Source organism: Pelodiscus sinensis, chromosome 31, assembly GCF_049634645.1.
Source record: "Pelodiscus sinensis isolate JC-2024 chromosome 31, ASM4963464v1, whole genome shotgun sequence".
In the NCBI taxonomy this organism is placed as follows: domain Eukaryota; kingdom Metazoa; phylum Chordata; order Testudines; family Trionychidae; genus Pelodiscus; species Pelodiscus sinensis.
In genome coordinates, this window is record NC_134741.1 from 12,667,201 (window position 1) to 12,693,853 (window position 26,653).

Genomic DNA, 26,653 nt, shown 5'->3' on the forward strand with positions numbered 1-26,653 from the left:
TTCCCCACCTCGGCTACGTCTACACTGGCCCCTTTTCCGGAAGGGGCATGTAAATTTCATGAGTCGTCGTAGGGAAATCCGCAGGGGATTTAAATATCCCCCGCGGCATTTAAATAAAAATGTCCGCCGCTTTTTTCCGGCTTTTAAAAAAGCCGGAAAAGAGCGTCTACACTGGCCCTGATCCTCCGGAAAAAGCGCCCTTTTCCGGAGGCTCTTATTCCTACTTTGAATACTTTGAATAAGAGCCTCCGGAAAAGGGCGCTTTTTCCGGAGGATCGGGGCCAGTGTAGACGCTCTTTTCCGGCTTTTTTAAAAGCCGGAAAAAAGCGGCGGACATTTTTATTTAAATGCCGCGGGGGATATTTAAATCCCCCGCGGATTTCCCTACGACGACTCATGAAATTTACATGCCCCTTCCGGAAAAGGGGCCAGTGTAGACGTAGCCCTCTGGTATTGGGTCTCTCCCCTGTGTGGGTTCTCCAATGTACAAGGTTTGAATTCTTACTGAAGTTCTTCCCATACTCAAGAGCAGATGAAGGATTTCTCTCCTGTGTGGGTTTGCCGATGTCTAACAAGCTGTGTCCTCCAACTGAAGCTTTTCCCACAATCAGAGCACTTGAAGGGTTTCTCCCCATTGTGGATTCTCCTATGTGTATTAAGCTTTGATCTACAAATGAAGCTTTTCCCACAGTCAGAGCAGTTGAAGGGTTTTTCCCCCGTGTGGGTTCTCTGATGGATAAGAAGATATGACCTCTGAATGAAGCTCTCCCCACAGTCAGAGCAGCTGAACGGTTTCTCTCCTGTGTGGGTTCTCCAATGGATATGGAGATTAGAGCTACAACTGAAGCTTTTCCCACACTCAGAGCAGCTGAAGGGTTTCTCCCCAGTGTGGGTTCTCATATGGAGAAGAAGATTTGAGCTCCGACTGAAGCTTTTCCCACAATCAGAGCAGCTAAAGGGTTTCTCCCCTGTGTGCGTTCTCCGATGAGTAAGAAGATTTGAGCTCCGACTGAAGCTTTTCCAACAGTCAGAGCAGCTGAAGGGTTTATCCTCTATGTGGGCTCTTTCATGTTTAATAAGAGTTGCACAGTCACTGTGAGCACAGGGGGACTGCTGATGGGGGATTTTCTGTTGAACATTTTCTGTGTTTGTTTTCACCCCTCTGCTCTTGTGACTGGATTTACCCTGTCCCTTCCTTGGATGTTTTTCTTGCCGCCTTTGTGAGCTACACTGACTCTCACAGGCCTCTCCTTCCTCAGGACTCTGAGTAGCATGCCCTTCAGATCCTCCCAATAACATCCCACATGGAGCCATTCGTGCTGGTTCTTCCTGCTGAAAATTCTTCTCATGGTTCTCAGTCAGTGTCCCACCTCCTGTTGGGACAGGGAATCCAGAGAAGAGTTATTTCCTTTGCTTAGCTGAAAGAAAACTCTAAAACAGAAATAGAAAAGGGGGAACACGCTCAAAGAATGGCTGGAAAGATTGAAGCCAAGTAGACTCTTCTTCCACATAACCCTTTTGCCCACCCAGCACCCTAACACTGGAGTTGAAGACAGGCTGAAGGGTCAGTTAGACTTGATGAATTTGCACAAGAGCCACCTGCTACAAGAACAGAGAAAATGGATTGTGAATCAGTTTAGCTGACTAATCACCTGTGTGGGTGTCACTGGTGATCTCTCCTTCTTTACAACCCTGAAGATCCAGAATCTGCAGCTTTTCCCCTCGGTCCACCCTGGAGAACACATGAGCTTTAGAGAGTGAAAATCCTGTTTGGGGAGCAATTAAAGAAGAGTTGATGTTGTTCATTAGGGTCGGTACCATTATTGCTTCCAGAGCCAGGATCTGAGTCTCCCACCCAGAGAAGCTCCTTCCGTATCTTACACAGACAAGATCCCACGACCCACTCTCCTGGAGGCCAGGTGCATCCCCCTTGCCTCAGGAATAGCCCAGCTTATTCCCCAAGGAGCTGAGTGCTCTGATGCACTCTGTAGGGTACAACTAAGTGTCCTTCACACCCCATTCCATCCTCCTGGCATGCCAGGGCAGGACAGGAACACACTGCTCAGAAGGAGTTCTCAGGGTTGGCAGGTCTCACACTGAGGCCCCCAGGCAGGGGTCAGATAGCTGCTGCCACTTGGCAGGTCACTAGGGCTTGGAGAGAAAGGACCCAGCAGACCTCTAGAGCCCCAAAGGCTCTGTCCAGAGAGCTCCTGGCTGGGGGCTCGGCTCACCCTGCTCCTCGGCTCAGATGCTGTACTTGGGCCAGAATGAGGCAGGGGAAGTTGTCAGAGCAGGAAAATGAACCATTGGCTGGCTGCTCCACACTCCTGATCCCGACTTCCTGTCGGAAGGGGGCATGGAGGGGACATTCTCTCACACAGGAGCCAGGATTATTGGGGCAAATATTCTTGACATCGCAGATGGGGGCAATGAGCAGGGCTCGACAAATCGCTGTTTCTACTCACCCATGGCGAGTAGATTTCAGCCCGTCGCCAATTTACTGGCGGTGCACACATGTGCAATGCGGGTCTTGCGCATGCGCAGTGCAGGGCTGGCAAGTAGATTTCACCGCTGTTTGTCAAGCCCTGGCAATGAGAGTCCCTGAACCAAATCTAACTCTGGAGCCCACCCAGCTTCTGATACCCGAGGGGACAGGAATCCTTACCCAGCCAGCTCACAGCCTCATAATTCTCCTGCATCACATCCCAGTAGAGGGCTCTCTGGCCCAGGTCCAGCAGAGCCCATTCCTCCTCAGAAAAAAACACAGCCACCTCCTCAAAGCTCACTGGCTCCGCCACAGCCATTTCCTGTCCCTGGCTGTGCAGGCCAGGGATTGAGCCGGAGACAGACATGGGTGTTCTGCAGCCTAGCAGGGGAAGAAGGGGAATTGGAGACATTTCAAAAGGGGCTTTAAATCCTTTTCCACACCCCCATTCTCCCCAGACTCTGTCCCTAGTGATGGATATGCTAGACTCTGCCATTGTGGGCAATTGCTGAGTCTAGATATTCCATAATCACCACGCACAAATTAGATGCCAAATCCACATTCATTTCTGTCACCTGGCTTGAGTTTCAACATTACTGCACCTGTAACAATGGGATTCAGTTCTGAGCACCCAGGCTACGTCTACACTGGCCCCAAATTCCGGAAAAGTGATGCAAAGCAGGTAAGTCAGAATAGGGAAATCCGCGGGGGATTTAAATATCCCCCGCGGATTTAAATAAACATGTCCGCCGCTTTTTTTCCGGCTTGTAGAAAGCTGGAAAAAAGCGGCGGACATGTTTATTTAAATCCGCGGGGGATATTTAAATCCCCCGTGGATTTCCCTATTCTGACTTACCTGCTTTGCATCACTTTTCTGGAATTTGGGGCCAGTGTAGATGTAGCCCCAGTGTTTTCAAGAAACAAGCCACTAATTATGCTGCCTGAGCATGGATCTAGGTGTCTAAATTTAGGTTCCTGCAGCTAAAATACCTCAATTTCCTCCATTTATTTGTAGCACAGACTCAGGCCTTCTCATAAGGACTAAACCAACAGAGACTTTATACCCCTCTCCACAACAGAGATGCAGTGAAGTTAATGCCAGTTAAGCATGCGTGATGAGTGTTTGCAGGATGAGACCCTAAAATTCATAGATTTGCAGTATCCAAGGGGAACGTTAGCCCTGCAGTCTGATCCCCTCTGTGGCACAAGCCACTACACTTAGCCCAGAAATCCAAGCACAAAGTTCTGTTTCCTCACAGCATGTTTTCTAGAAAGTTGCCAGCGTTGAGTTGAAGAGATCAAGAGAAGGAGAATCCACCACTTCCTGTGGCCATGGATTTCTGTAGCTCATCATCGTGCCTACCAAACATTTGTGCCTCTTTTCTAGCCTGAAATTGTCTGGCTTCAGCTTTCACACAGCCATATCCACTAGATCAGGGCTTCCCACTTTATACCACAGACCAGCAAACCCATTCACAAATGTTGGCAGACCAGGAAGATTTTATTTGCATATTTATTATGGAAAAATCAATATGCAAATATGCAAATGAAATGCTGCCAGTCTGTAATGGACCAGTTTGCCAATATCTACAACACTAAAAAAATCAAAATGTAAAGAATTCCCTTCTCGCTGCTGGGTGGACGACTGGTGCCTGCAGAGGGAGGGGCACCCACAGAGGCTGGGGGCATTTGGTGCACCCTAGTAGCAATTAGCAACTGAAATATTGTCCGGGACATGGGGTCCCCTATTGCTACCACCAGTCACCTCTGCCGTCTTCCCACCTGCCCCATGAGGTGGGAGAGTTGCCATTGTATCTCCCCCATTTCCTTCTGTACAACCTAGGTCTCTCGCTTCCTCAGCCAGGCTGCTCTTGCTCCCAGCTCTTGCATCTCCCCTGCCCCCACTTCACAAATCCCTGTTCCCGTCTTCAACCCCCTTCTGATTCCTTCCAGGGCTTGCTTCCCCACCCCACACACACTGGGATGTGGTGGCAGTTTCCCTGGGTCTTGGGCAAGGAGCACAACAAGTTCCACTGGAAGCAGCCTCGGGCCAACCTGCTCATCTGCAGCTCTGGGCACCGGGGAACTGCTCCTGGGGAAGGAAGGGGAAACTCTTACATGCCCTGCAAGGCTCCCAGGGAGCAATGAGACCTGTGGTATGTAGAAAGCTGCTCCCTGTACAGCTGTGCTACTTACGGAGAATGTAGGGGCACTGAGCATGCTCAGTAATTCTGCTGTAGCCTCTGCCCTTCACCCTGCCCACTCTAAGGCTATGTCTACACTGCAAAGAAACGTTGAAAAAAGTATGCAAATTTTGCTTTCTTTCTGTTTTTTTTTTTTTTTTTTTTTTTAAAGAGGCTTTTCCAAAATTTGGCCCGTGTATACCACACCAACTTTCAGTAAAACCTTCTCTTTTGAGACATCTCTTCCTCCTCCTCAAACAAGGTTTAAAAGGATGGTGAAAGAACATGTCTGTGTTCTCAGAATTTTTTCTGAAAAAGCAGACATTCCTTAGACTTAGGCATAGCTTTTCCCGGATCCCTCCTATATCTGTCTATATCTGTCCTGTAGTAATGCTCTGAACACTGCACCACTATCTCAATGTGGAGGTGAATTTGGGGGTGACTCACTGAGGGAGGATGCCCAGGCCAGAATGTTTACAATGACTGAGGCTCATGGTAATCTTAGCCTTGGAGGGGTGTATAATTAGAGGACACCATTTGCCTGGGAAGCTGGACAAAGTTTCACATGGGGCTAGCTGCAGCAAGGGATGAGCTGCATGTCTGGGTTGGGGCCAGAGATCTGAGCTCTCTTCTCCCCAAGTTGAATTAGCATGTCCCCTAGGTATCTGACTCTCCTGTTCCTCAGAAGGAAGCATGGTGATTCAAGTGTCTTTCACATGGGGATTGTAGGTCTTACTCCACTCTAATTCAATTGAGCCGATGCAGAAACGCTGGCCCCAGGACTTTGGTAGCTGAGGTAACAGGAATCCTTACCCAATGCAGCCACCATCTCGTAGTTCTGCATGACATCCCTGTAGAGGGCTCCCTGAGCAGGGCCCAGCAGCACCCCCTGCCCCGCAGTGAAATACACAGCCACCTCCTCGAACGTCACCAGCATCTGAAACAACAGGGCTCCTCATTCAGCATCTGCTGCCCCAGCCAGAGCCCCACTACTCACAATAGAGGAAGCCGGAGTAGAATCTCACCTCAATCCTGCCCAGAAAGGCCAGGAGGCTCCAGGGGAGAGAGAAGGGAGAGATCTTTGTGCCTCCCAGCAGGGTCTTCTCAGTCACTCACCTGCCAGCCACAGGCTACCAGGGAAGCAGAGTTCTGCAGAGGCCACGGGGACAGGAATCCCAGCAGCCTCTGGCTAGTGAGCTCGGTCTCCAATGTGAGGAACAGCAACAGGAAAGGCCAGGCTGAGTCAGACCAAAGGCCTCTCTAGCCCAGTGTCCTGTCTGCCCACAGTGGCCAATGCAGGTGCCCCAGAGGGAATGAACAAAACGGAATCACCAAGTGATCTACCCCCTGTTGCCCATTCCCAGCTTCTGGCAAACAGAGGCTCGAGACACCCTCCCTGCCCATCCTGGCTAGTGTAGTAAGTTGTGGGTCAGTAATATAGAGTCAGCAGGCCTAAATAGAGGCCTGTAACATAGTGAGCAAGACTTTGGTTCAGCAGTATATTAGTCAAGCAAGAGGCCCGAGGGATGACTGTGTGAGCAGGTCAGTTAGGACGTAAGGAGGCACCAGGTATAGACTGTACACTAAAAGAGATTTGCAGAACATCTTAGTAAGGAATGTGTCGGTACAAGGACTCCCTGGGAGCTATGCAGTTACCGACCTAGGTTCAGGACCAGGTAGGAACTGACAGCATGAAGGTCACTTACGTAAGTAAGCCCTCCTTCTGTTAGGTAAGGGTGGTAACTAGGCAACAGAGGGTGGTAACCTGGTATGTAAAGAAGTGATGCACCTGTACCTGTCTCTAAAAGAACACCACTAAGGGTGCTCTCTAGCCGACCTTGGGGGGAGGGAGAGAGGGAGGGGCGCACTAGGGGCCTGAACGGCAGGTGTCATTGCTAAAACGTACAGAATGTACAGCGGCTTAACTCTGACTAACTGCTGTTAATGTCTGTTATATGGCAATAGGCCTGCTAGGTGTTGGTACCTTGTCAACGCAGGCCATAAGGCACAGTGGTGTAGCATTGTAGGATCTCTGCTACCAACTATTAGAGCTTTGCATTTGACAATAAACCTGCTCGACTGAATTCAAACCTGCCTGCATCTGTTGTTTCCGGGGGCTCTCAGAGATATCCTGTGTTGACCCAAGTGCACGGGCTCTAACACTCTAGATAAAGTGAGCACAGATAGTTTGGCATGCAGCCGAAAGTTTATCATCACCGATGGAGTAGACTGAGGTTCTGTCAGGAGTGCTCCGGGAAAACCCCAAGAACCCTGACCAGATTACGCTGACGCTGACACTCACACTGACAGTATAGACCACTGAAGTTACTGAAGTACGACAACAAGTCGCTACTGATAGACCAATGGAGACTCTGGTTAGTTTCCCACACCTGTCCATGGGGTGTTTTCTCTTTCAGAAATAGAACTTCATCCCCCTCCCAATGGGCCTGTTCAGACCATCAGGCCCTAGGCTAAGCATGTACCAGAAGTTTTATCCCACCTTGCCCATTTCATAGACACATAGGCTGCGTCTAGACTGGCATGATTTTCTGGAAATACTTTTAAAAGGAAAAGTTTTTCCATTAAAGGTATTTCCGCAAAAGCGTGTCTAGATTGGCAAGTGCTTTTGCGCAAAAGCATCTGTGGCCAGTCTAGACGCGATTTTGCGCAAGAAAGCCCCGATTGCCATTTTAACCATAGGGGCTTTTTTGCGCAAAACAATTCTTCCCTGTCTACACTGGTCCTCTTGAGCAAGTATTCTTGCGCCAGAAGGCTTTTTCCTGAGCGGGAGCGGGAAAGTATTTGCGCAAGAAGCACTAATTTTGTACATTACAAAGTCAGTGCTCTTGCACAAATTCAAGCAGCCAGTGTAGACAGCTGGCAAGTTTTTGCACAAAAGCAGTTGCTTTTGCACAACATCTTGCCAGTCTAGACACACCTATAGACTTTAAGGTTAGAAGGGACCATTTTGATCATCTAGTCTGACCCCATGCACAATGCAGGCCACAGAATCTCACCGACCCACTGTGGCCTGCACATCTAAGAAAATCTGAGCCCTATTATTATTATCAGTATTTGCTCTCCAGTCTATATCTGGAAAGTTGAAGTCTCCCATGATTAAACAGTTTCCATTAGTATTTACTTCTTTAAAAACATTAAAGAGGTCTCTATCCATACCCAAATTAGATCCTGGTGGTCTATAGCACACCCCAAGCACTATCCCAAGGGAGGATCTAATAGTTTTCTTCCCCAATGTGATTTTTGCCCAGACAAACGTCTTCTCCATTCCTTCACTTTTTAATTCTTTGCAATCTACCTCATCATTGATATACAGTAAAACTCCATTAGTCCAGCATCCAATGCTCTGGGACTCCGGATGGTCCAGCACCATCAGGAACCCAGAAGTGCTGTGGCAGCCAGACAGGCTTCCCCCTTTCAGCTGCTGCTGAAACTGACCAGCAGCTGAATCGGGGAAGCTGGGAGCAGAGCAGCTGGGGTGCTGCCAGGTTGGTCCCGCAGTGCCAAAGGACAGCTCTGCCCCGGGCTTCCTGCAATCAGCCGCTGATCTGTTTCAGCAGCGGCTGAATCGGGGACCCCTGGGGCAGAGCAGCTGGGGTCCTGCCGGGTTGGTCCCACAGCGCCGTCCTTTGGGCAGCGCCCCAGCTGCTCTATTGCAGGCATCCCCGATTCAGCTGCTGCTGAAACTGACCAGCAGCGGCTGAATCAGGAACACCTGGGGCAGAGCTGGACTATCGTAAGGGTGGGCTATGAGGGGTCTGGGGTGGCATCCTCTCCCACCCCACTCCAGACCCCTCATAGCCCCCCCTTCTGATAGTCCAGCATAGCTGATAATCTGGCACCCCCTGGGTCCTAAAGGTGCCGGATTATCGGAAGTTTACTGTACAATGCTACTCCACCACCTTTACCTTTATTCCTGTCTTTCCTAAACAGTTCATACCCTTCAATACCTGTACTCCAGTCATGCCTAGTATTCCACCATGTTTCTGTTATTCCTATAATATCTGGTTTCACTTTCTGGACCAGTAGCTCTAGTTCCTCCATTTTGTTACCTAGGCTCCTCGCATTGGTGTACAAACATCTTAATTTTTGCTGTTTCACCTCACTCACATTCTTTACCCCATTTGGCATGGACATTTTACCTCCGATATGACCTATTAGACTAGTATCCACTCTGCCCTTCCTCCTTATGTACATTCTCCTACCCTGGCTATATCCTTTCTTACTTCGTTTTCCTCCCTCTCAATGCTAAAATCCGGCGTAGAGATTACCTGGACATCTCCCAACCATCTCCCCCAAATTCCTAGTTTAAAGCTCTCTTAATCAGTTGTGCCAGCCTCCATCCTAGAAATGTGTTTCCTTCCCTACTTAGGTGAAGTCCATCCCGAGAGAACAGTCCTCTGTCCGTGAATGCCTCCCAATGGCCATACATCCCAAAGCCCTCCTTATAGCACCACTGCCTGAGGCACCTATTGAGCATCATAATCCTATCACAGCTTTGTTGCCCTTCTCTAGGAACAGGCAGAATCCCACTGAAAATCACCTGAGCCTCGATTTCCTTAAGCGTCCTCCCCAACCTGACATAGTCTCCCTTGATTCGTTCCAGCGAGAATCTAGCCGTATCATTTGTTCCTACATGAAGGATGATCAATGGATTCTTTCCTGCTCCCTTTAGGATCCTCTTCAACCTTAGTTCCACATTTCCTGCCTCACCTGGGTATTTTCTGCCCTCCCCCTCTACTAAGCCCCCTTCACACACACAGCTCTCACAAAATTCCTTACCTGAGCTGGCTTCACCACAGCCATTTCCCTGCCCTGCCTCCAACAAGATGGGACGATCTGGAGCAAAGTGTGGATGTGATACTTCAACCTGTCAGGGCAACAGAGGCAATTGAAGAGGTTTCCAAAGGGGGTTGATCCATTTCACACCCTCCTCCAAGAGGGGTGCCTCTGGTACCCCAGCCCCTGAATCCCCAACCCTCTGCATCCCTACCCCAAGTAATCCAAGTATTCTATACCCCTGCTCCATCCCCATACACTGTATCCCTTCCTACACTCATAACCCACGCTCAGACCTTGCACCCAAATTCACTACCTTTGGTCACAGCCCAAATCCCTGCACTTCCGCCCCAGGTCACGATTCCCTATTTCAGTGTTTCTAAACCAGTGGTATGACTACCCTTGGGGTACTCAAGGGAAGTCTGGCGGTACTTCAACACAACTGAAATTTGGAGAAAATGGAATTTTTGTTTTAAGTTCTACAGTTCTTTATTATTTTTGTACCTTTTACACCCAAAAATTTCATCGCATGCTCAGCTATGATGAAGCTATTTAAACAAATGTGTTGTAATGGTAGGAAAAAAAATGTGTGAGAGAAAACTGTAGTTACTAGGAGTATTTTTTTTTAAACAGGTACTTTATAAAAAAAGGTTGAGAAACAATGGTCTATTTCACCCAAACTTCCTCCCAGATCGCAAACCCCAAGCTCCCTTCTGCACCCAACTTCTCTCTCAGACCCCATAGATCCTCCATTAATAGCATGGAAGAACGGCAACGATTAAGTTGTTTAAACAAACGTGTTGCAGTGGTAGAAAACAAATTATGTGTCTGAAATCAGTAGGTACTGGGGTACTTTTTTTAAGGGGTACTTATAAAAAAAGGTTGAGAAACACTGGTCTATAGCAATAACAAATTAGCTTTTGGTTATCGATTAATGAACTGCACTGTTACATCCCCTACAGGTCACACCTGTCTCCTACACCCTCCCCTCCCTACTGCCCCCATCCCCTCCTCAGATCCCTCCCCGCAACCTCCCACTCATACCCCCCACTGGACCTTGCACACCCCCACACACCCCACTACCCTGCCCCAAGCTCCCTTCTGCTCCCACCCCCCTTCAGACACCTCAGGAGAGCTGCATCTTTGACATGCTCACCCCACCAGGCTAGCAGAGGAAGCCTGACCCACAGGGTGGGGCCCAGCCAGAGAAATTCTCTCTGCCCCAGGTAACAACCCCCCCCCGTCACCAGATTGGTGCCAGTGTCATGTGATCTTTGATCCCCGCCCCCCCGCCATGTGTTACACCCCCACGCAGCCCATCCTGGGGAATACCTCCCCTCACAGGCCCCCCCCAGCAATTGATCCACCCCAGCCTCAGCCAACCCCCATTCCTCCTTAGCACCTCCCCAGTGGACACATGACCTGTCCCCACCCACACTCCTCCTGACTTCCTTGGCCGAGCCCCACAGCTCCCGATTCCTCTGGCCCCATCCCTAACCCAGCGCTTGCCAGAAGCAGCTGGCGACTAACTGCAGCAATGGCTCCCTCATAATTTGCAGCGCATGCTGTCACATTACTGAATTGGAGGGAAGCAGCCAGATCGCTGCTGCACCCATAGGTGGGGGTGCTGGCCCCAACAATGATATAGAAGGGGGCCATGTGGGGTATTGAATGGGAGCTTGTTGTTTGCTGATCCTGTGTACACTGTTTATGTGAGTATATAATGTCTATGTGTGTAGATAGGAATCTGTGTGGGAGCTGAATATTTCTTGGAATGTGGTTAAGCATTGCTATGGACAGGCTGAGTAGGGAAACCCTGTAGAACATGGCACTTGATGGGCCAAAGACACACCTATAGCAGGAGGGCGGAGACCCAAGAGCTGCCAGCAGAGAGAGGCTGAGGACCAGGTGACCGGCTGAGACCAGAAGAGGCCAGGAAGGGGGTATAAAGAGGCCATGTGGTCAATGCCATTTTGTTCTCAGCTCAGCACTTCATCCCAGAGGCAGCATTGCAGGGATTGAAGAGCCTGGAAGACCTGTGAACCCATCCTGATCGTAGGATGTGCAATAAGAACTTTTAAACCAGCAGCTGCAACATCTCTGCTAGAGCCTGCATTGAGGACTGGGAGATTCGGTGCATGTAATGTACTGTACTTTAATAACCTTACTCTCATGCTTTTCTTTCTTGTAATAATAAACCTTTAGATATAGATTCTAAAGGATTGGCCCAGCGTGATTTGTGGGTAAGGTCCAGAGGGTAAATTGACCAGGGATCTGTGGCTGGTTTCTTGGAACCGGACAGAACTTGTTCGGGGTAGGTGGGATTGGGTGCTAGGCCCCCCCACCTGTGTATAGGCCCGGGGCCATCTGGGGCACGGATATTGCTGGGGTGTTGGAGGGGTTTTGCTCGGGAGGCTTCAGGCAGGTTGCTGAAGTGCTCTGTGGGACTGGTTTGTGGCCTATTTGGAGAGGTCACCAGTCTGGGGGGGCTGTAAGGAGCCCCGGATTTGAGCAATTCGCCCTGAGCGGACGCCCTCAGCTGTGCCCAGACACGGCCCGGTCCATCACACATGCGCAGTGACCGCTGCGAGGGATCAGCTACCTCCCTCTGTTCTCACCCCGGAGTCAGAGGCTGCTGCTGGCTCACTCCAGGGCTAATCACAGCAGGGGTGCGTGGAGCCTGAGCAGGGGGCAGGATGCACTGAAAACCCAGCTGGCACTGTATGGAATCTGGGGTGGGGTGAGACTGCGCGTGCGCAGCGGGTCAGTGACTCCGGGGCTGTGTCTACACTGGCGCGATCTTGCGCCAAAGCGGCCGCTCTTGCACAAAAACTTACTGCCTGTCTACACTGGCCGTGTGTTCTTGCTCAAGTGAACTGACATTCTACTGTATAAAAATCAGGGCTTCTTGCACAAGAACTATGATGCTCCCGCTCAGGAATAAGCCCTCTTGTGCAAGAGGCCAGTGTAGACAGGCAACATGAATTTCTGCACAAGAAAGCCCTAAGGTTAAAATGGCCATCAGAGCTTTCTTGCACAAGAGAGTATCTACACTGCCATGGATGCTCTTGCGCAAAAGCACATCTCTTCTACAAAAACTCTTCCAGAAGAGAGCGTCTACACTATCATATGCTTTTGCACAAGACCTCTTCCGCAAGAGTTCTTGTGCAAGAAGCTGCCAGTGTAGATGTAGCCCGGTTGCGAGCCAGCACCAGGTTCTGCCTGGGCATGCTCCAGCCCTGCGGGGTGGGCCAGGGTTATTTCCAGCATGTGTAACAAGGGGGGGGGGAATAGTGATAGAAATGTAGCCGTGTTAGTCTGGGGTAGTTGAAGCAAAATGCAGGACAATGTAGCACTTTAAAGACTAACAAGATGGTTTATTAGATGATGAGCTTTCGTGGGCCAGACCCACTTCCTCAGATCAAATAGTGGAAGAAAGTAGTCACAACCATATATACCCAAGGATACAATTAAAAAAATGAACAAATATTGTTGTCTCCCCCTTCCCTGTCTCTCCCTGCTTGACAGCAGGCCAGGTCCCTTGGTACGGACACAGACGCAGAACAGGGGCTGCTGCTAAAACGTTTCCCTGCGTCCGGCCAGTCAGATGCCCCCGTCCCCCGGGAAACCCCCCGCCCTACGGGCCGCTTTGCAAACACCACGGATGGGTCCCCGTGTCATTTACCCCCTGGCCTCCTCACCACTTCCACACCCATTTCCAGCCCGTGCTCCCTTTGCCCCCTGTGACTCCCCCCCGGCCGCACGGTCAGTTCGGCCCCGACCAGCACGCACCGGGATACAGCGGCCCCAGCAGCTAGTCTCAGGCCTGAGGCTGCCCGATTGGAGCAGGCGCAGACCGGGCTGGATCGTTCCGCGAGGCCCTCCGAGTGCGGCGGCAGCTGCTCAGCGGGCGAGGGGCCGGTCACGCGCATGAGTGGAGGACGGGGGGCTCGGCCCCGGGAGCCCAACCCAGCGGGCCAGGCAGCTCCCTCTGGAGCTGGCCCGCTGCGCACGCGCGGCCTGAGCCCCTCCACTCCGCGCCCCCCGCGTACTGCTGGGCGGCCGGTTCTGAGGGGGGCGGGGCAGGACTGGGGACTCGGAGAAGCCCAGGTGAGGTGCGGGGGCGCCTGTGGGCGGAGCTCACGTGACCCTCCGTCCCGGCGCGGGGGGAGTTTCTCACCCAACAGCTTCGGCCTCGCGCTGCAGGACTGAGACGGGGCATCTGGGTTCAGCCCCCCCATCTCACACCAACCGATATTACACGTGACACGTGTGTGGGGAGCGGTGCAGGGCGGTTAGAGTTTTACCGGTTGCTGTCAGAAGCTCAGAGATTTTGGGGAGCGGGAGGCAGGAACCCCGGCGCTAGGGGCGAAATCTGAGGGAGCCGTTACTCACCGCGCGGCTACTTCCGCTTCCGGGCAGCGTCGGGCACAGGAGGGGGGGGATGAGTGGAGGAGCAAAGGGGGGCGGAGGTGGGACTGGGGCCGGGGCCGGGCGGTTTAATCGCTGCGGGGGGGCGGCTCCTGACACCAGCTTGGCTGGCGCTTTGTGGGCAACGGCTCCAATTAACGCGCGGGGCAGGGAGAACGGGCGGGGGCGGGGCGGTCGCTCCCTGATGCTCCCACCAGGCTGGGTGTGGGGGGACTGCGGGCCAGGGCGCAGAGAGGCTGCAGAGTGTGCGGAGAGGGGGATTTGAACACAGGGTGAGGAGGGGCCGTGGCATGAGGGCCGCAGAGATGGGAGGGGCGGTTCTGGCTGGAGCAGGTGGCTGAGGGGCCTGAATGGAGGCCCTGGCGTGGGCGGTGGGTGAACAAAACTTTTTGATTTTTTTGATTTTTAATTCTGACTTTTTTTGTATCCTCAGTGCTGGTACCTCACACACCGCCCTCTGGACCTGCTCCTCCATTGCTGAGCTCAGGAAAGTGACACAACCCCTGCTCCCCAGCCTGGAGGCAGCCATGGAAAGTCTCTGTGTGGAGGATTTCACAGCCCCTGTCACTCTTGAGTGTGGGCACAATTTCTGCCAGGCTCCCCTCAGACTTCACTGCAGAGACACTGAGCAGCAGAGACCCCTCCAGCCCAGTTGGTGGTTGGCAAACGTGGTAGAACTAGCCAAGCCACTGAGTTTCCAGGCAGCAAAGAGATCAAGATGGCTACGCAGTCACCTCCCAATGAAAGGGCCCCAGGCTGCATCCATACCCCAAGCAGCCCTCTCCCTGTTTTCGTACAGAAGCAGACACAAGTCGAGAGGCAGAAGATTGTGGCTGAGTTTCAGCAGCTGAGGCAGTTCCTGGAGGAACAAAAGCTACTCCTGCTGGCTCAGCTGGATAGGTTGAATGAGGAGATTGTCAAGCTCCAGAATGGCTCACTCAGGAAACTCTCCACACAGATTTCCCATCCTGAGGGAAAGTGTCAGAAGCCAGTGAGTGAATTCCTGCAGGTGAGACAGAGAGAAACATCCCAGCTCCCTACACGGGAAGGAGTCTTTTATATCTCAAGCACTGGGATCCAACTGTCAGATCTCTGTGTAACACCTTGTGCGTTGCTGACATGTGAGTGACAGTTAATTTTTGTAGGGTTGCAGGCATAGAGACATTAGAGATGGCAAAGCCACATTTGCTAAGGGAATCGATGGCCCTGGGGTCAGGCCAGGATGTCTCTTCCCTGTATTTGCAAAATCCCTTCCCTGAGGTCCCCTGTGTGTCTCCGATGGGGCTGAGTTTCTTTTCTGTCTCTTTTCTCTAGGACATTAGAAGCACCTTGAGCAGGCTCTCACTCCCCTCATACTGCACCACACGTAGAAAGCTTGGAGCTGATGTTAGCACCAGATGTTGGATATAAATGTCTCTGACTCATTTAATTCTGAGTGTCTCACCATTTCACAGAAGACTCTGGAATTCCCCATTCAGGGACACAGTTTGATGTCATGAGTTTCCTAGAGCTGTCACCTCCCCAGGACTGGCTGTCTCAGGACTGTGGGGCTAGAACATGGCCCTGTCACTGCTGGGCACATTGAGCCCAAGGCAGCAGGGATCAAGAGTCTGTCCCACCCGAGAGCTGCTTGGAGACCTGTGTGGAAGGATCTGGGGAGCGGGGAGCTGGTGTCTCAGTCTAGTTCTCAGTGGGCAGATTTCTACAGCCCTTAAGGTGCTGAGGAACAGGAGGTTCCCAGGTGGAGGCCAAGGAGTGAGATGGCCATGGAGACTCAGTTCCACTTTTGTTCCCTAGCTGGTCTCTGGGCCATAGGTGAAGAACAGTGATGGGACCTTTGAGGGGAAGGTTTCATGGCCATGGGCTGTGTTGCTCCTGTTCTCAGGGTAGGAGAATTAGAGGAATTCTAACTCCACGCCTGTTAGAGTTGAAACTAACGGGCCAAAAATTGTTTCTGTCCAGGTATGAGATGGGGCAGTTCCAGTTGCCAGAGGAGATTTCTCCTGAACTAGAAGAACAAATCAGCAGTTTTTCCCAGAAAAGGATTGCGCTGTCGGAGACTCTGAGGGAGTTCAAAGGTATGTAGAAGGGATGGAGGAGGGGAAAGTGGTTTACCATGTTTGAGCACATATAACCTGCGAGTTATACAAAGTTTTACACACACAACTCCTCTCGTGGGATCTATATGTTTATTTTTACTTCTCTAGGCGTGAGTTCAGCTCCACTCCTGCTGGCTGGCCAGCTGGCTTGCACTCTCTGTTCTCCTCCCACCCGGAGGATGGTGGGTTACACCTGGCTGAGTGGAGCCTGGGCACGAGCGTGGCTCCCCTTCCGCAGGCTGGCCCACTCGCCTCTGCTCTCTGATCCTCCCTTCCCCCACCCGGAGGAGGATGAGTTGTGCCTGGCTGTGGCTGCACGGAGCCTGTGTGCAAGTGCGGCTCCCCTCCTGCAGGCCGGTCAGCAATTACCAGGTACCTTAAAGTAGGGTATATAACCCATGGGCTATACACGTGCATGGATTATCTTAGAGTTTTTTACACATTTAGGAAAAACCGCAGGTTATGAATGGGTGTGGGTTATACACGAGTGCGGGTTATATACGCTAATTTATGGTATGTATCTGAGACTATTGAATTTGGGCTGGGCAGTCAACCATCCCCTGCCTCAATTCCCATGTGGAGAATGCTGGCCCCATCATGCTGTTCTCCTTAGAGACACTGAGCAAATAGATCCAACTCCTTGAAAATTGAGCCAGGGGTTTGTAAACTCTGAACACTCCCATTAGTGTAAAAGGGATCAAAATGGGTAAAGTTCCTGTAATAGCAACACCTAGGTTATAATAGGAGGCAGTAAGTGACTGAGAAACCAAGTGGGAAGGTATGAGGAGGGAAAAGTAAATCTCATTTACAGCTTGTCTCTCCTGGGACAGGTGTGAGGCTTCAGGGATGTTGGCTTCATTGCTGGGAGGTGCCTGAGTGAGAGAGGAAACAGAAGATTTCAGACCTTTTCATATTCGATACCTGAGTGTGTCTCTGTCTGGTCTCTAATACAACTGAAAAGCAGAGTTCGTAGTGGGGACATTGTTATAAATAGGAGAGCCTGGCATCGCACCTCTCTTATCCCTTCCCCCACCAGACACTCTGCCCTCTGCACTGGAAAGAGCAAGAGGAAAATTCCTAGGAGCTTTCAGACAGGGTGAGTTTGCAGGTGGGGATTCTTTAAATGATGAAAAAATTCCTTGTGAAAACAAATTCATGGGATTGTCATTGAAGTAACCAACCAAACCCAGCGACCACGGCAAGCACAGCCCTAAATCTCATCCACTGATCAGTGAGGAGCCCTAGGGGCACTGCATGGGGACCTATGGACACTTTGAGAAATGCTGGTCTGTGTGGTGTGATACTAAAGCTGGTCCCCAGCTGATTTTTTTTCTGCAGGTCAGTGACCCCCAACCAAAAAATGATTTTCCACCCTTGCCTTAAATAAAGAAAACGTTTACATCTTGTGTGTTGGATATATTTTACTTTATTTAAAATGAAGTAACACAAGGAAGTCAAAATGCTTAACCTGTTTTATAATATAAATTAAACTGATCTCCCCAGCTGCAGCACTAGCAAAAATGGCTCAGATGTAATTATATAAAAGAGAACTAGATAAATTTCATGGAGATTAAGTCCATTAATGGCTATTAGCCAGGATGGTTAAGAAATGGTGTCCCTAGCCTCTGTCAGAGGATGGAGATGGATGGCAGGAGAGAGATTGCTTGATCATTACCTGTTTGGTTCACTTTCTCTAGGATACCTGGCATTGGCCCCTGTCAGTAGACAGGGTACTGGGCTGGATGGACCTTTGTTCTGACCTAGTATGGCCATTCTAATGTTCTTCTTATGGTCTTATTAATGGTAAGTGTCCATTCGCAACAGGTGGTCCATTGGGTGTGCCATGGAGAGCCCTTCCCCCTCTCCCAGGAGAGTGGTACAGCTCATGGCAGGAAGGTTAAATCTTTGCACACCCCTGTTCTAGTTCTTCTAAACAACTGGTTGAGCAATCCCTAGGCAGGGCTGTGGGTCTGTACCTCATTGGAGGTCACTTTATTCTGATCAGTCAGGGATTGAAACTCCAGACTGAGGATGAATTTCAGAATCAGGGCTTCTGTGTGACTGGCTGTGTGACTTTAGACAAGGCCCTTTGCCTTTCTCAGCCTTTGTTCCTCCCTCTGTCAGTTTGGTGCAACAATCCTTTCCTGCCTACACCATGGCAGGGGCAGCTGGGGTGCTGTGAGGAGCCATGTGAGGGTGATATTAGCAGCAGGTGTCCTATCACCTGGAGACAGTACAGATACTGGGATTTGTGTGCAGTAGAGCCCTGTTCTGACCCCCCTTCCATTGTGCTGCTTGCTATGTGAATCCCCCAACCAGTGCACATAGGGCCTGAAACAGGTGACTCCTCCTGTGGCCACTAGATGGAGCCACAGCCCCCCAACTCCCCATTCTCTTGATTATCAGGATACTTGATAAACTGATCTGGGCCTGTCCTAATTCCATGTGGCCAGTGGGGCCTCTGCCCTGTAACAGCTGCTACAGCCAATGGTGTTGCTGTTGTGGGCAAATGGACTGTTGGCCCCTCACTAAAACTCAGGGCCAGCAGGGTGGGTTAAATAGCCCCCAGTACCAAAAGGAAGAGGAAGGTGGTGGGATATGTAAATAATTAATATGTGTCCGGAATGGCTCTGTTTGTGGGTTAGGGTCAGCCACAGCATTAACCTTTAAACACATTTTCCTTTTTTTGTTGATAGTTTGGGAAGAGTCTGGTCAAAACTGGTAGTATCCTTTCTCAGTGAGAATCGAGGGGGACCCCTCTTGCAGTCAGACAATATCCTATCCCTTGAGCTGCTGTCCAAGACCTTCCCACTGCCATAGAAATCCTGGAGCAGTGAGGTCTCATTGGAACAGGAACCTGCAGGTTCAGTGACCCAATATGGCCCATATATAAACCTGGTCCTGGAGGTTACCACCAACTACCGAGAACTAAACCATGTCACTCCCCTCCTTGTTTGTTTGGTAGACTGCCTCCCTGAAATGATTGCCCAAACCCAACCAGGACACGGATGGTTCTTAGTGCAGGATGTTTCTAACAGCTCGTGGTCTATTGCTTTGGCCCCAGAAAGCTGATGGAAAACTGCTTTTACTTTACAGGGATCACAGTGCAGTGGTGTGTTTCACCCCCAAAGCTACAATAATATCCCCACCCTATTCCACTAGGAACTTAGGTGAATTCTGGATGCACTGGGACCTGTCAGAGTGTGTCTACACTGTAGAGTTTTTTGGAAAAACTGCTGGATTTCTGACAGATACTGAATTACATCCACACTGCAGTTGCGTTCTTTCAAAAAAAAAAATCAGAAGAGCAGAGGAGTTTTTCTGACAGCAGCAATCTTTTTCTATGAAGAAGAAGCCTTTTTCCAAGAGAGCTCTTTTGGAAAAAGGCATGTGTGAATAGGAAAGAGGGAACTATTTGAAAATATAAGGAAAGAGGAAAAAGCAGTTGCACTTGTGGCCACTACATGCATAGTAATCATAGCTTCAGTGTGGGTTCTATCTTTCACAAAAGCAGATCGCTTTTTCGATGAGCTTTTTCTGTGTGGATGCTCTCTTTGAAAAGGAGTTTCAGTTGTAGGTCACATCTTGCTAGTCTGCAGTTTAGATGTAGCCTGAGACAGGGGATGCCAGGGGCAGCAAGATTTTGTCTCCTCAATTGAGGGTATGTCTACACTTGCATCCCCTTTTGAGAGAGGAATGCAAATGTACAGGGCTTGACAAATAATACAGTCTACTCATCCATGGCGAGTAGATTGCAACCCGGAAGAGCCAAGTTTGGGACAGTGCGGCTGGCGAGCGGGGCTCACCGCAGTTTGGCAAGCCCTGCAAATGTAGACGTTCAAAATTGCAAATGGAGCTGTGATTTAAATATCCTGTGCTGATTGGTCTCCAGCCTGTAACAATGCTTGGGATTCTTCCGTCCCAAGTGCAGGACTCTGCATTTGTCCTTGTTGAACCTCATCAGGTTTCTTGTGGCCCAATCCTCCAATTTGTCTGGACCCTATCTCTGCCCTTGAGCGTATCTACCTCTCCCCCTAGCTTAGTGTCATCTGCAAACTTGCTGAGGGTGCAATCCACCCCCTCATCCAGGTCATTAATAATGGTATTGAACAAAACCAGTCCTAGAACCGAATCTTTGGGCATTCCGCTAGAAACCGACCGCCATCCTGACATCGAGACACCTGCTGGGCCAGGCCTTCTAGCCAGTTTTCTATCCATCTTACTATCCATTTATCCAATCCATAATCCCTTAACTTGCTGGCAAGAATATTGTGGGAGACTGTATCAAAAGCCTTGCTAAAGTCAAAGTATAGCACATCCACTGATTTTCCCATGTCCACAGAGCCAGTTACCTCATCATAGAAGCTAAGCAGATTGGTCAGGCACAACTTGCCCTTTGTGAATCCATGCTGACTATTCCTAATCATTTTCCTCTCTTCCAAGTGCATCAAAATGGATTCCTTAAGGATCCCTTCCATGATTTTTCCAGGAACCATGGTAAGACTGACCGATCTATAGTTCCCTGGATCATCCTTCTTCCCTTTTTTGAAGATAGGCACTACATTTGCCTTTTTCCAATCATCTGGGATCTCTCCTGATCTCCATGACTTTTCAAAGATAATGGCCAAAGGCTCCTCAATTACATTTGCCAACTCCCTCAGTACCCTCAGATGCATTAAGTCCGAACCCATGGATTTGTGTACGTTTAGCTTTTCTAAATACTTCCTAACCTGTTCTTTACCCACCACAGGCTGTCCATCTTCATCTCATCTTGCGTCACTAGCGCATTAGTCCGGGAGCCAACCTTATCAGTGAACACAGAGGCAAAGAAAGCATTGAGTACTTCAGCTTTCCCCATATCATCTGTCACTAGGTTACCTCCTTCATCCAGTAGAGGCCGCACACCCTCTCTGATCACCTTCTTCTTGTTAACATTTCCTGTAGAAACCTTTCTTGTTATCCTTCACATCCTTTGCCAGTCGCACTTCCAATTGCGCTATCACCTTCCTGATTACTCTGCAGGATTCTCGAGCTATACATTTAAATCCTTCCCTGGTCATTCGTCCAAGTTTCCACTTTTTGTAAGCTTCCTTTTTGTGCTTAAGTTCACCAAGGATTTCCCCTGTAAGCCAATCCAAACCTCACCAAAGTGGTTCCGGGCTCCTGCTTTTGCGCAAGAGTGTCCCGCCAATATAGGAGCTCTCTTGCGCAAAAGCGTATCGCTCTGACGATGAGTTCTGGCCAATGTAGACGCTCTCTTGTGCAACTACTTTAACACAAGAACTCTTGCGCTAAAGAGTTTTTGCACAATATCGCGCCAATGTAGATGTAGCCAAAAAGTTCAAAATTATAGAATCATAGAATACTAGGACTGGAAGGGACCTTGAGAGGTCATTGAGTCCAGTCCCCTGTCCTCATGGCAGGACCAAATACTGTCTAGACCATCCCTGATAGACATTTATCTAATCTACTCTTAAATATCTCCAGAGATGGAGATTCCACAACCTCCCTGGGCAATTTATTCTAGTGTTTGACCACCCTGACAGTTAGGAACTTTTTCCTAATGTCCAACCTAAACCTCCCTTGCTGCAGTTTAAGCCCATTGCCTCTTGTTCTATCCTCAGAGGCTAAGATGAACAAGTTTTCTCCCTCCTCCTTATGACACCCTTTTAGATACCTGAAAACTGCTATCATGTCCCCCCTCAATCTTCTCTTTTCTAAACTAAACAAACCCAATTCTTTAAGCCTTCCTTCATAGGTCATGTTCTCTAGAGCTTTAATCATTCTTGTTGCTCTTCTCTGGACCCTCTCCAATTTCTCCACATCCTTCTTGAAATGCGGTGTCCAGAACTTGACACAATACTCCAACTGAGGCCTAACCAGCGCAGAGTAGAGCGGAAGAATGAGTTCTCGTGTCTTGCTCACAACACACTTGTTAATGCATCCCAGAATCATGTTTGCTTTTTTTGCAACAGCATCATACTGCTGACATATTCAGCTAGTGGTCCACTATAACCCCTAGATCCCTTTCTGCCATACTCCTTCCTAGACAGTTGCTTCCCATTGTGTATGTGTGAAACTGATTGTTCCTTCCTAAATGGAGCACTTTGTATTTGTCTTTATTAAACTTCATCCTGTTTATCTCAGACCATTTCTCCAATTTGTCCAGATCATTTTGAATTATGACCCTATCCTCCAGATTAGTTGCAACCCCTCTGAACTTGGTGGTATCTGCAAACTTAATAAGCGTACTTTCTATGCCAATATCTAAATTGTTGATGAAGATATTGGAGAGAGCCAGTCCCAAAACAGACCCCTGTGGAACCCCACTTGTTATACCTTTCCAGCAGGATTGTGAACCATTAATAACTAATCTCTGAGTACAGTTATCTAGCCAGTTATGCACCCACCTTATAGTAGCCCCATCTAAGTTATATTTGCCTAGTTTATTGATAAGCATATCATGTGAGATCGTATCAAACGCCTTACTAAGTCTAGGTATATCACATCCACCACTTCTCCCTTATCCACAAGACTCATTATACTATCAAAGAAAGCTATCAGATTGGTTTAACACGATTTGTTCTTTACAAATCCATGCTGGCTGTTCCCTATCACCTTGCCACCTTCCAAGTGTTTACAGATGATTTCCTTAATTACCTGCTCCATCATCTTCTCTGGCACAGAAGTTAAACTAACTGGTCTTTAGTTTCTGGGGTTGTTCTTATTTCCCTTTTTATAAATGGGCACTATATTTGCCCTTTTCCAGTCTTCTGGAATCTCTCCTGTCTCCTATGATTTTCCAAAGATGATAGCTAGAGGCTTAGATTCCTCCATCAGTTCCTTGAGTATTCTAGGATGCATTTTGTTAGGCCCTGGTGACTTGTAGGCATCTAACTTTTCTAGGTGATTTTTCACTTGTTCTTTTTTTATTTTATCTTCTAAACCTGCCCCCTTCCCATTAGCATTCCCTATGTTAGGCATTCCTTCAGACTTCTCGGTGAAGACCAAAAAAAGAAGTCATTAAGCATCTCTGCCATTTCCAAGTTTCCTGTTACTGTTTCTCCCTCCTCATTGATCAGTGGGCCTACTCTGTCCTTGGTCTTCCTCATGCTTCTAAAGTATTTATAAAAAGACTTCTTGTTTCCCTTTATTCCCATAGCTAGTTTGAGCTCATTCTGTGCCTTTGCCTTTCTAATCTTGCCCTTGCATTCCTGTGTTGTTTGCCTATATTCTTCCTTTGTAATTTGTCATAGTTTCCATTTTTATATGACTCCTTTTTTATTTTTAGATCATGCAAGGTCTTGTGGTTAAGCTAAGGTGGTCTTTTGCCATATTTTCTATCTTTCTGACACAGCGGAATAATTTGCTTTTGGGCCCTTAACAATGTCCCTTTGAAAAACTGCCAATTCTCTTCAGCTGTTTTTCCCCTTAGGCAAGGTTCCATGGGAATCAAGACTATCAGCTCTCTGAGCTTACCAAAATCCGCATTCCTGAAATCCATTGTCTCTGATAGCAGATTTTCCATCCATGGGAGGAGTTTCATAATGTGCACCACTAGTGAGGTCGTGTGCAGTTGTGCACCACCATGGTGCCCACTGATTGCTAACAAACAGCTTAGCTAGAGATATTTTTATAATGTAATAGAAGAAAAAATACTGAAACAAAGGATAATTAACAAAGCATGTGACTTTATTTAATATGAAATCAAATAAAAAGAACATTAACACTGCAACATGTTCAGTTGCCATTTGGTATCTGTTCCTTTGAGGCCTAAAATGAAATTGTCCATCTTCTTGATTTAGCAGACAACATGATTCGTATGGATACATGAAATGAAATAGGTTCACTTTATGCTTGAAATTAAAGGTTCTGTTATTTAATGGTCTTGATGCGGAGTGCTGTTTGTGCCCATAATGCTCCGTTATCTAGGAAACAGAGTTTTACATCTTTCAGTTGTTTCCATAACACAAATCTTTCCTTCTTCAAAGCTGGGGCAGTTCAGCTCTGTGGAAGGCTGAGGGATGAAATCCTTCTGCAGATTTTATTCATTTATTTGTATTTGTGAACCTCATCAGTGACTGAGGATACATCTACACAGCACCCTAAACTAGAAATATGATGAGCAACTTGTGTAATGCAAATTGCACATCTCATTTAGAACTTATTTCAAAATAGCTTATTTTGAAATTTGGTGCATGTACCTAGTGTCAAATTTCAAAATAATGTGCTATTTCAAGCCATCCCTTATCCCTCATGCAAAAGGTTTATTGCGATGGTGAAATAACAGGTGGTGTGTGTAGACACAGGGTCGCTATTTCGGGATACCACTGTTATCCCAAAATAGCCGTGCAGTGTAGACATACTGACTCACATGGGCAGACAGTGAACTTCAGGATGGCAGCACCCAGTTAGCGCAGAGTCATTCTTAGGTCTGGGTTGCTCTCTCTTATGGGCGCTTCCTGCCTGGCCCTCTGAACAGGAGCCAAGCAGCTGGAGTTACCTGTTGAGAGATGAGGAGGAGGTTTTTTTAAAGCAGCCCCACAGAACAGGGCTGTGGATGGAGAGAGGGAAGTGGAGGGGCGGGGGGCACAGAGCTGTCTGGCCAGCTGCAGAGGCTTTTTTAAAGCAGCTCCCACTCTCCTCCACCTCTATTCCCCCAACCAGGCCCCCCAAGCTTCCCCACGTCCAGTGACAGTGCCCAGAGCCTGCTGGGAGAAGCCCTTCATTAATGCAGGGCTGCCACATGCTGCTGTATGGCTCTTCCCACCAGGCGGGTGGGTCTGAAATTCTCCCTGTGGGGCCGCACAAGCGCCCGGCCTACAGGGACCTGTGGTGGAGGGTCCAGCTGCCCCTTTACTGCTTGGCTCCCAGCCCCAGTGTGACATGCCAGCTGCCAGGCACTTGGAAAGGGGAGTGGAAGGAGGCAGAGCCCCCCCTCCCCCAGGAAGAGTCTCCGGCTTCCTCCCAGCTACTCCCAAAAGAGAAGTGGGGGCCCCAGGGCCAGAGGAGCAGGTGAAGGTGATGAATCTCTCAGCTGGCTGGGAGTGTGAGACTGAAAAGCTGAAGCTCTGTGGAGAGCCTGGCTGTGCTTTTGAGCCATCCACAAGCCAGCTAGTCCTTCCCCTGCCTCAGCCAGAGGAGGGGGAAGGAGAAGGAACTCTCCTTGGAGACCTTTGAGGGGCAGCTCTGTCTCTGCAGCTCCTGCCATGGCCAGGCCAAGGGAGGCTGGGGCCCAGCAGCTTTCTGCCCCAGCAGGGCTGGCTTTTGGGGAGAGCAAGTAGGAGCCGCTGGAGGCCCTTAGCCTCCTGGCTTGCTGTGCCTGTGAAAAGAGAAATGGGGATTTCCCATCACTGAAGAATGTGGCATCCATCTCACTGCAATGCACATGCTAAGTGAGCACTCTGCCATTTGAGCTAATTCCCCCATCTGTAAGCAGTGCTCCTGCCCCCCCATTCCAGAGCCCACAACATCCCTGCAGCTGCCTGAGGAGCCTTTCTGAATGGGCCACTTACAAGCTTCACTCCTGTGATTTGCTAGCTCAGTTGGCTAGAGCATGGTGCTAAAAACACCAAGGTCATGGGTTCAAGCCCCATGCTGGCCATAGGGACCAGTGGGGTGGTAACCTATCTCTCCTTAGCACCTCTCTCCCCCCCCCCCCCCCCCCATAGACAGAGATGTGAAAAGAAGCCCCACGTCTGTGGGCATGTCTAGACTGAAGAGTCTTTCTGTGATATTGGAGGTATCTAGGGAACATGAAATAAAACTTTGGTGGCTATTCTGTGAATGGCAATCAGAGCTTTCTTATGAGTGCGTCCACAGCATGGTTCTAGGATGTTTTAATTATTAATGGAAACCCATGTAAGTCCATGATTCTTGAGGCCTTTTAAGGCATCAGGCACTAACGAGTAGCAGGGCAAGTAGCTATTATTGAAATGGTGGGGTTACTAGTTTCCTCATAGTTGTGGTCATCTGTGTATGGCTTTATTCAGAGCCGGGCCCAGTATGGCTGCTCAACACAATCAATCCTAGTATTTTATACCCTTAACCAAACAAGTCTGATGCCAGGGCATTCCATCAAAGCAAACTTCAAAGAGGAATTATTATCAACAAAGAAAAAAACAGGTTTTAGGGAGTGAGAGTTTCAGCTCAAAATAGTTCATTAACACATTCCAACAGCGCATCCTTCTGGCCTCTCCCCACCTCAGTGAAAACCAGTTCACTCCCTCTAGTATACATGCAGACACAAGAAACTGAAATGGCTTTTGTTATACAGAATGGCTTCTAGCTAAATATGAAATGGTTTCCACAAATGTTACAGGCTTACTTTTGAGGGACAGTAGGTTTTATATTTCTTTGAAATAGCTGAGGCAGCCTGTAGCACATACAGAATAGTGATAGAGATGTAGCCGTGTTAGTCTGGTGTAGCTGAAACAAAATACAGGACTATGTAGCACTTTAAAGACTAACAAGATGGTTTATTAGATGATGAGCTTTCGTGGGCCAGACCCACTTCCTCAGATCAAATAATGGAAGAAAATAGTCATAACCATATATACCAAAGGATACAATTTTAAAAAAATGAACACACATGAAAAGGACAAATCACATTACAGAACAGAAGGGGGATGTGGGGGGGGGGGGGGGGGAGGTGAATG

General features: G+C 49.1%; 1 protein-coding gene, 1 long non-coding RNA gene and 1 other non-coding gene across 7 annotated transcripts; 2 read left to right on the forward strand and 1 right to left on the reverse strand.

The window, feature by feature from the left end:
- Positions 1-365: 365 nt before the first annotated feature.
- On the reverse strand, positions 366-13,585 carry LOC142821445 (uncharacterized). The gene is made up of 6 exons (XM_075912424.1): positions 13,258-13,585; positions 9,469-9,556; positions 5,482-5,605; positions 2,666-2,866; positions 1,653-1,766; positions 366-1,373 (listed from the first exon to the last, which is right to left on the reverse strand). The coding sequence occupies exons 1-6, from the start codon at positions 13,395-13,397 to the stop codon at positions 523-525; spliced, it is 1,518 nt and encodes a 505-aa protein (XP_075768539.1). The 5' UTR covers positions 13,398-13,585; the 3' UTR covers positions 366-522.
- A 52-nt stretch (positions 13,586-13,637) lies between these two features.
- On the forward strand, positions 13,638-26,591 carry LOC142821454 (uncharacterized). 5 transcript variants are annotated; one of them, XR_012898231.1, is made up of 3 exons: positions 13,638-13,937; positions 14,330-15,974; positions 16,104-26,590. It is a non-coding gene; the product is annotated as an uncharacterized LOC142821454 (long non-coding RNA). The 5 variants fall into 5 exon arrangements; XR_012898232.1 differs by having other exon boundaries at positions 13,921-14,013; XR_012898229.1 differs by lacking the exon at positions 13,638-13,937 and adding an exon at positions 14,024-14,168.
- Positions 25,526-25,599, forward strand: TRNAF-AAA (transfer RNA phenylalanine (anticodon AAA)). The gene has a single exon. It is a non-coding gene; the product is annotated as a tRNA-Phe (tRNA).
- Positions 26,592-26,653: the final 62 nt, after the last annotated feature.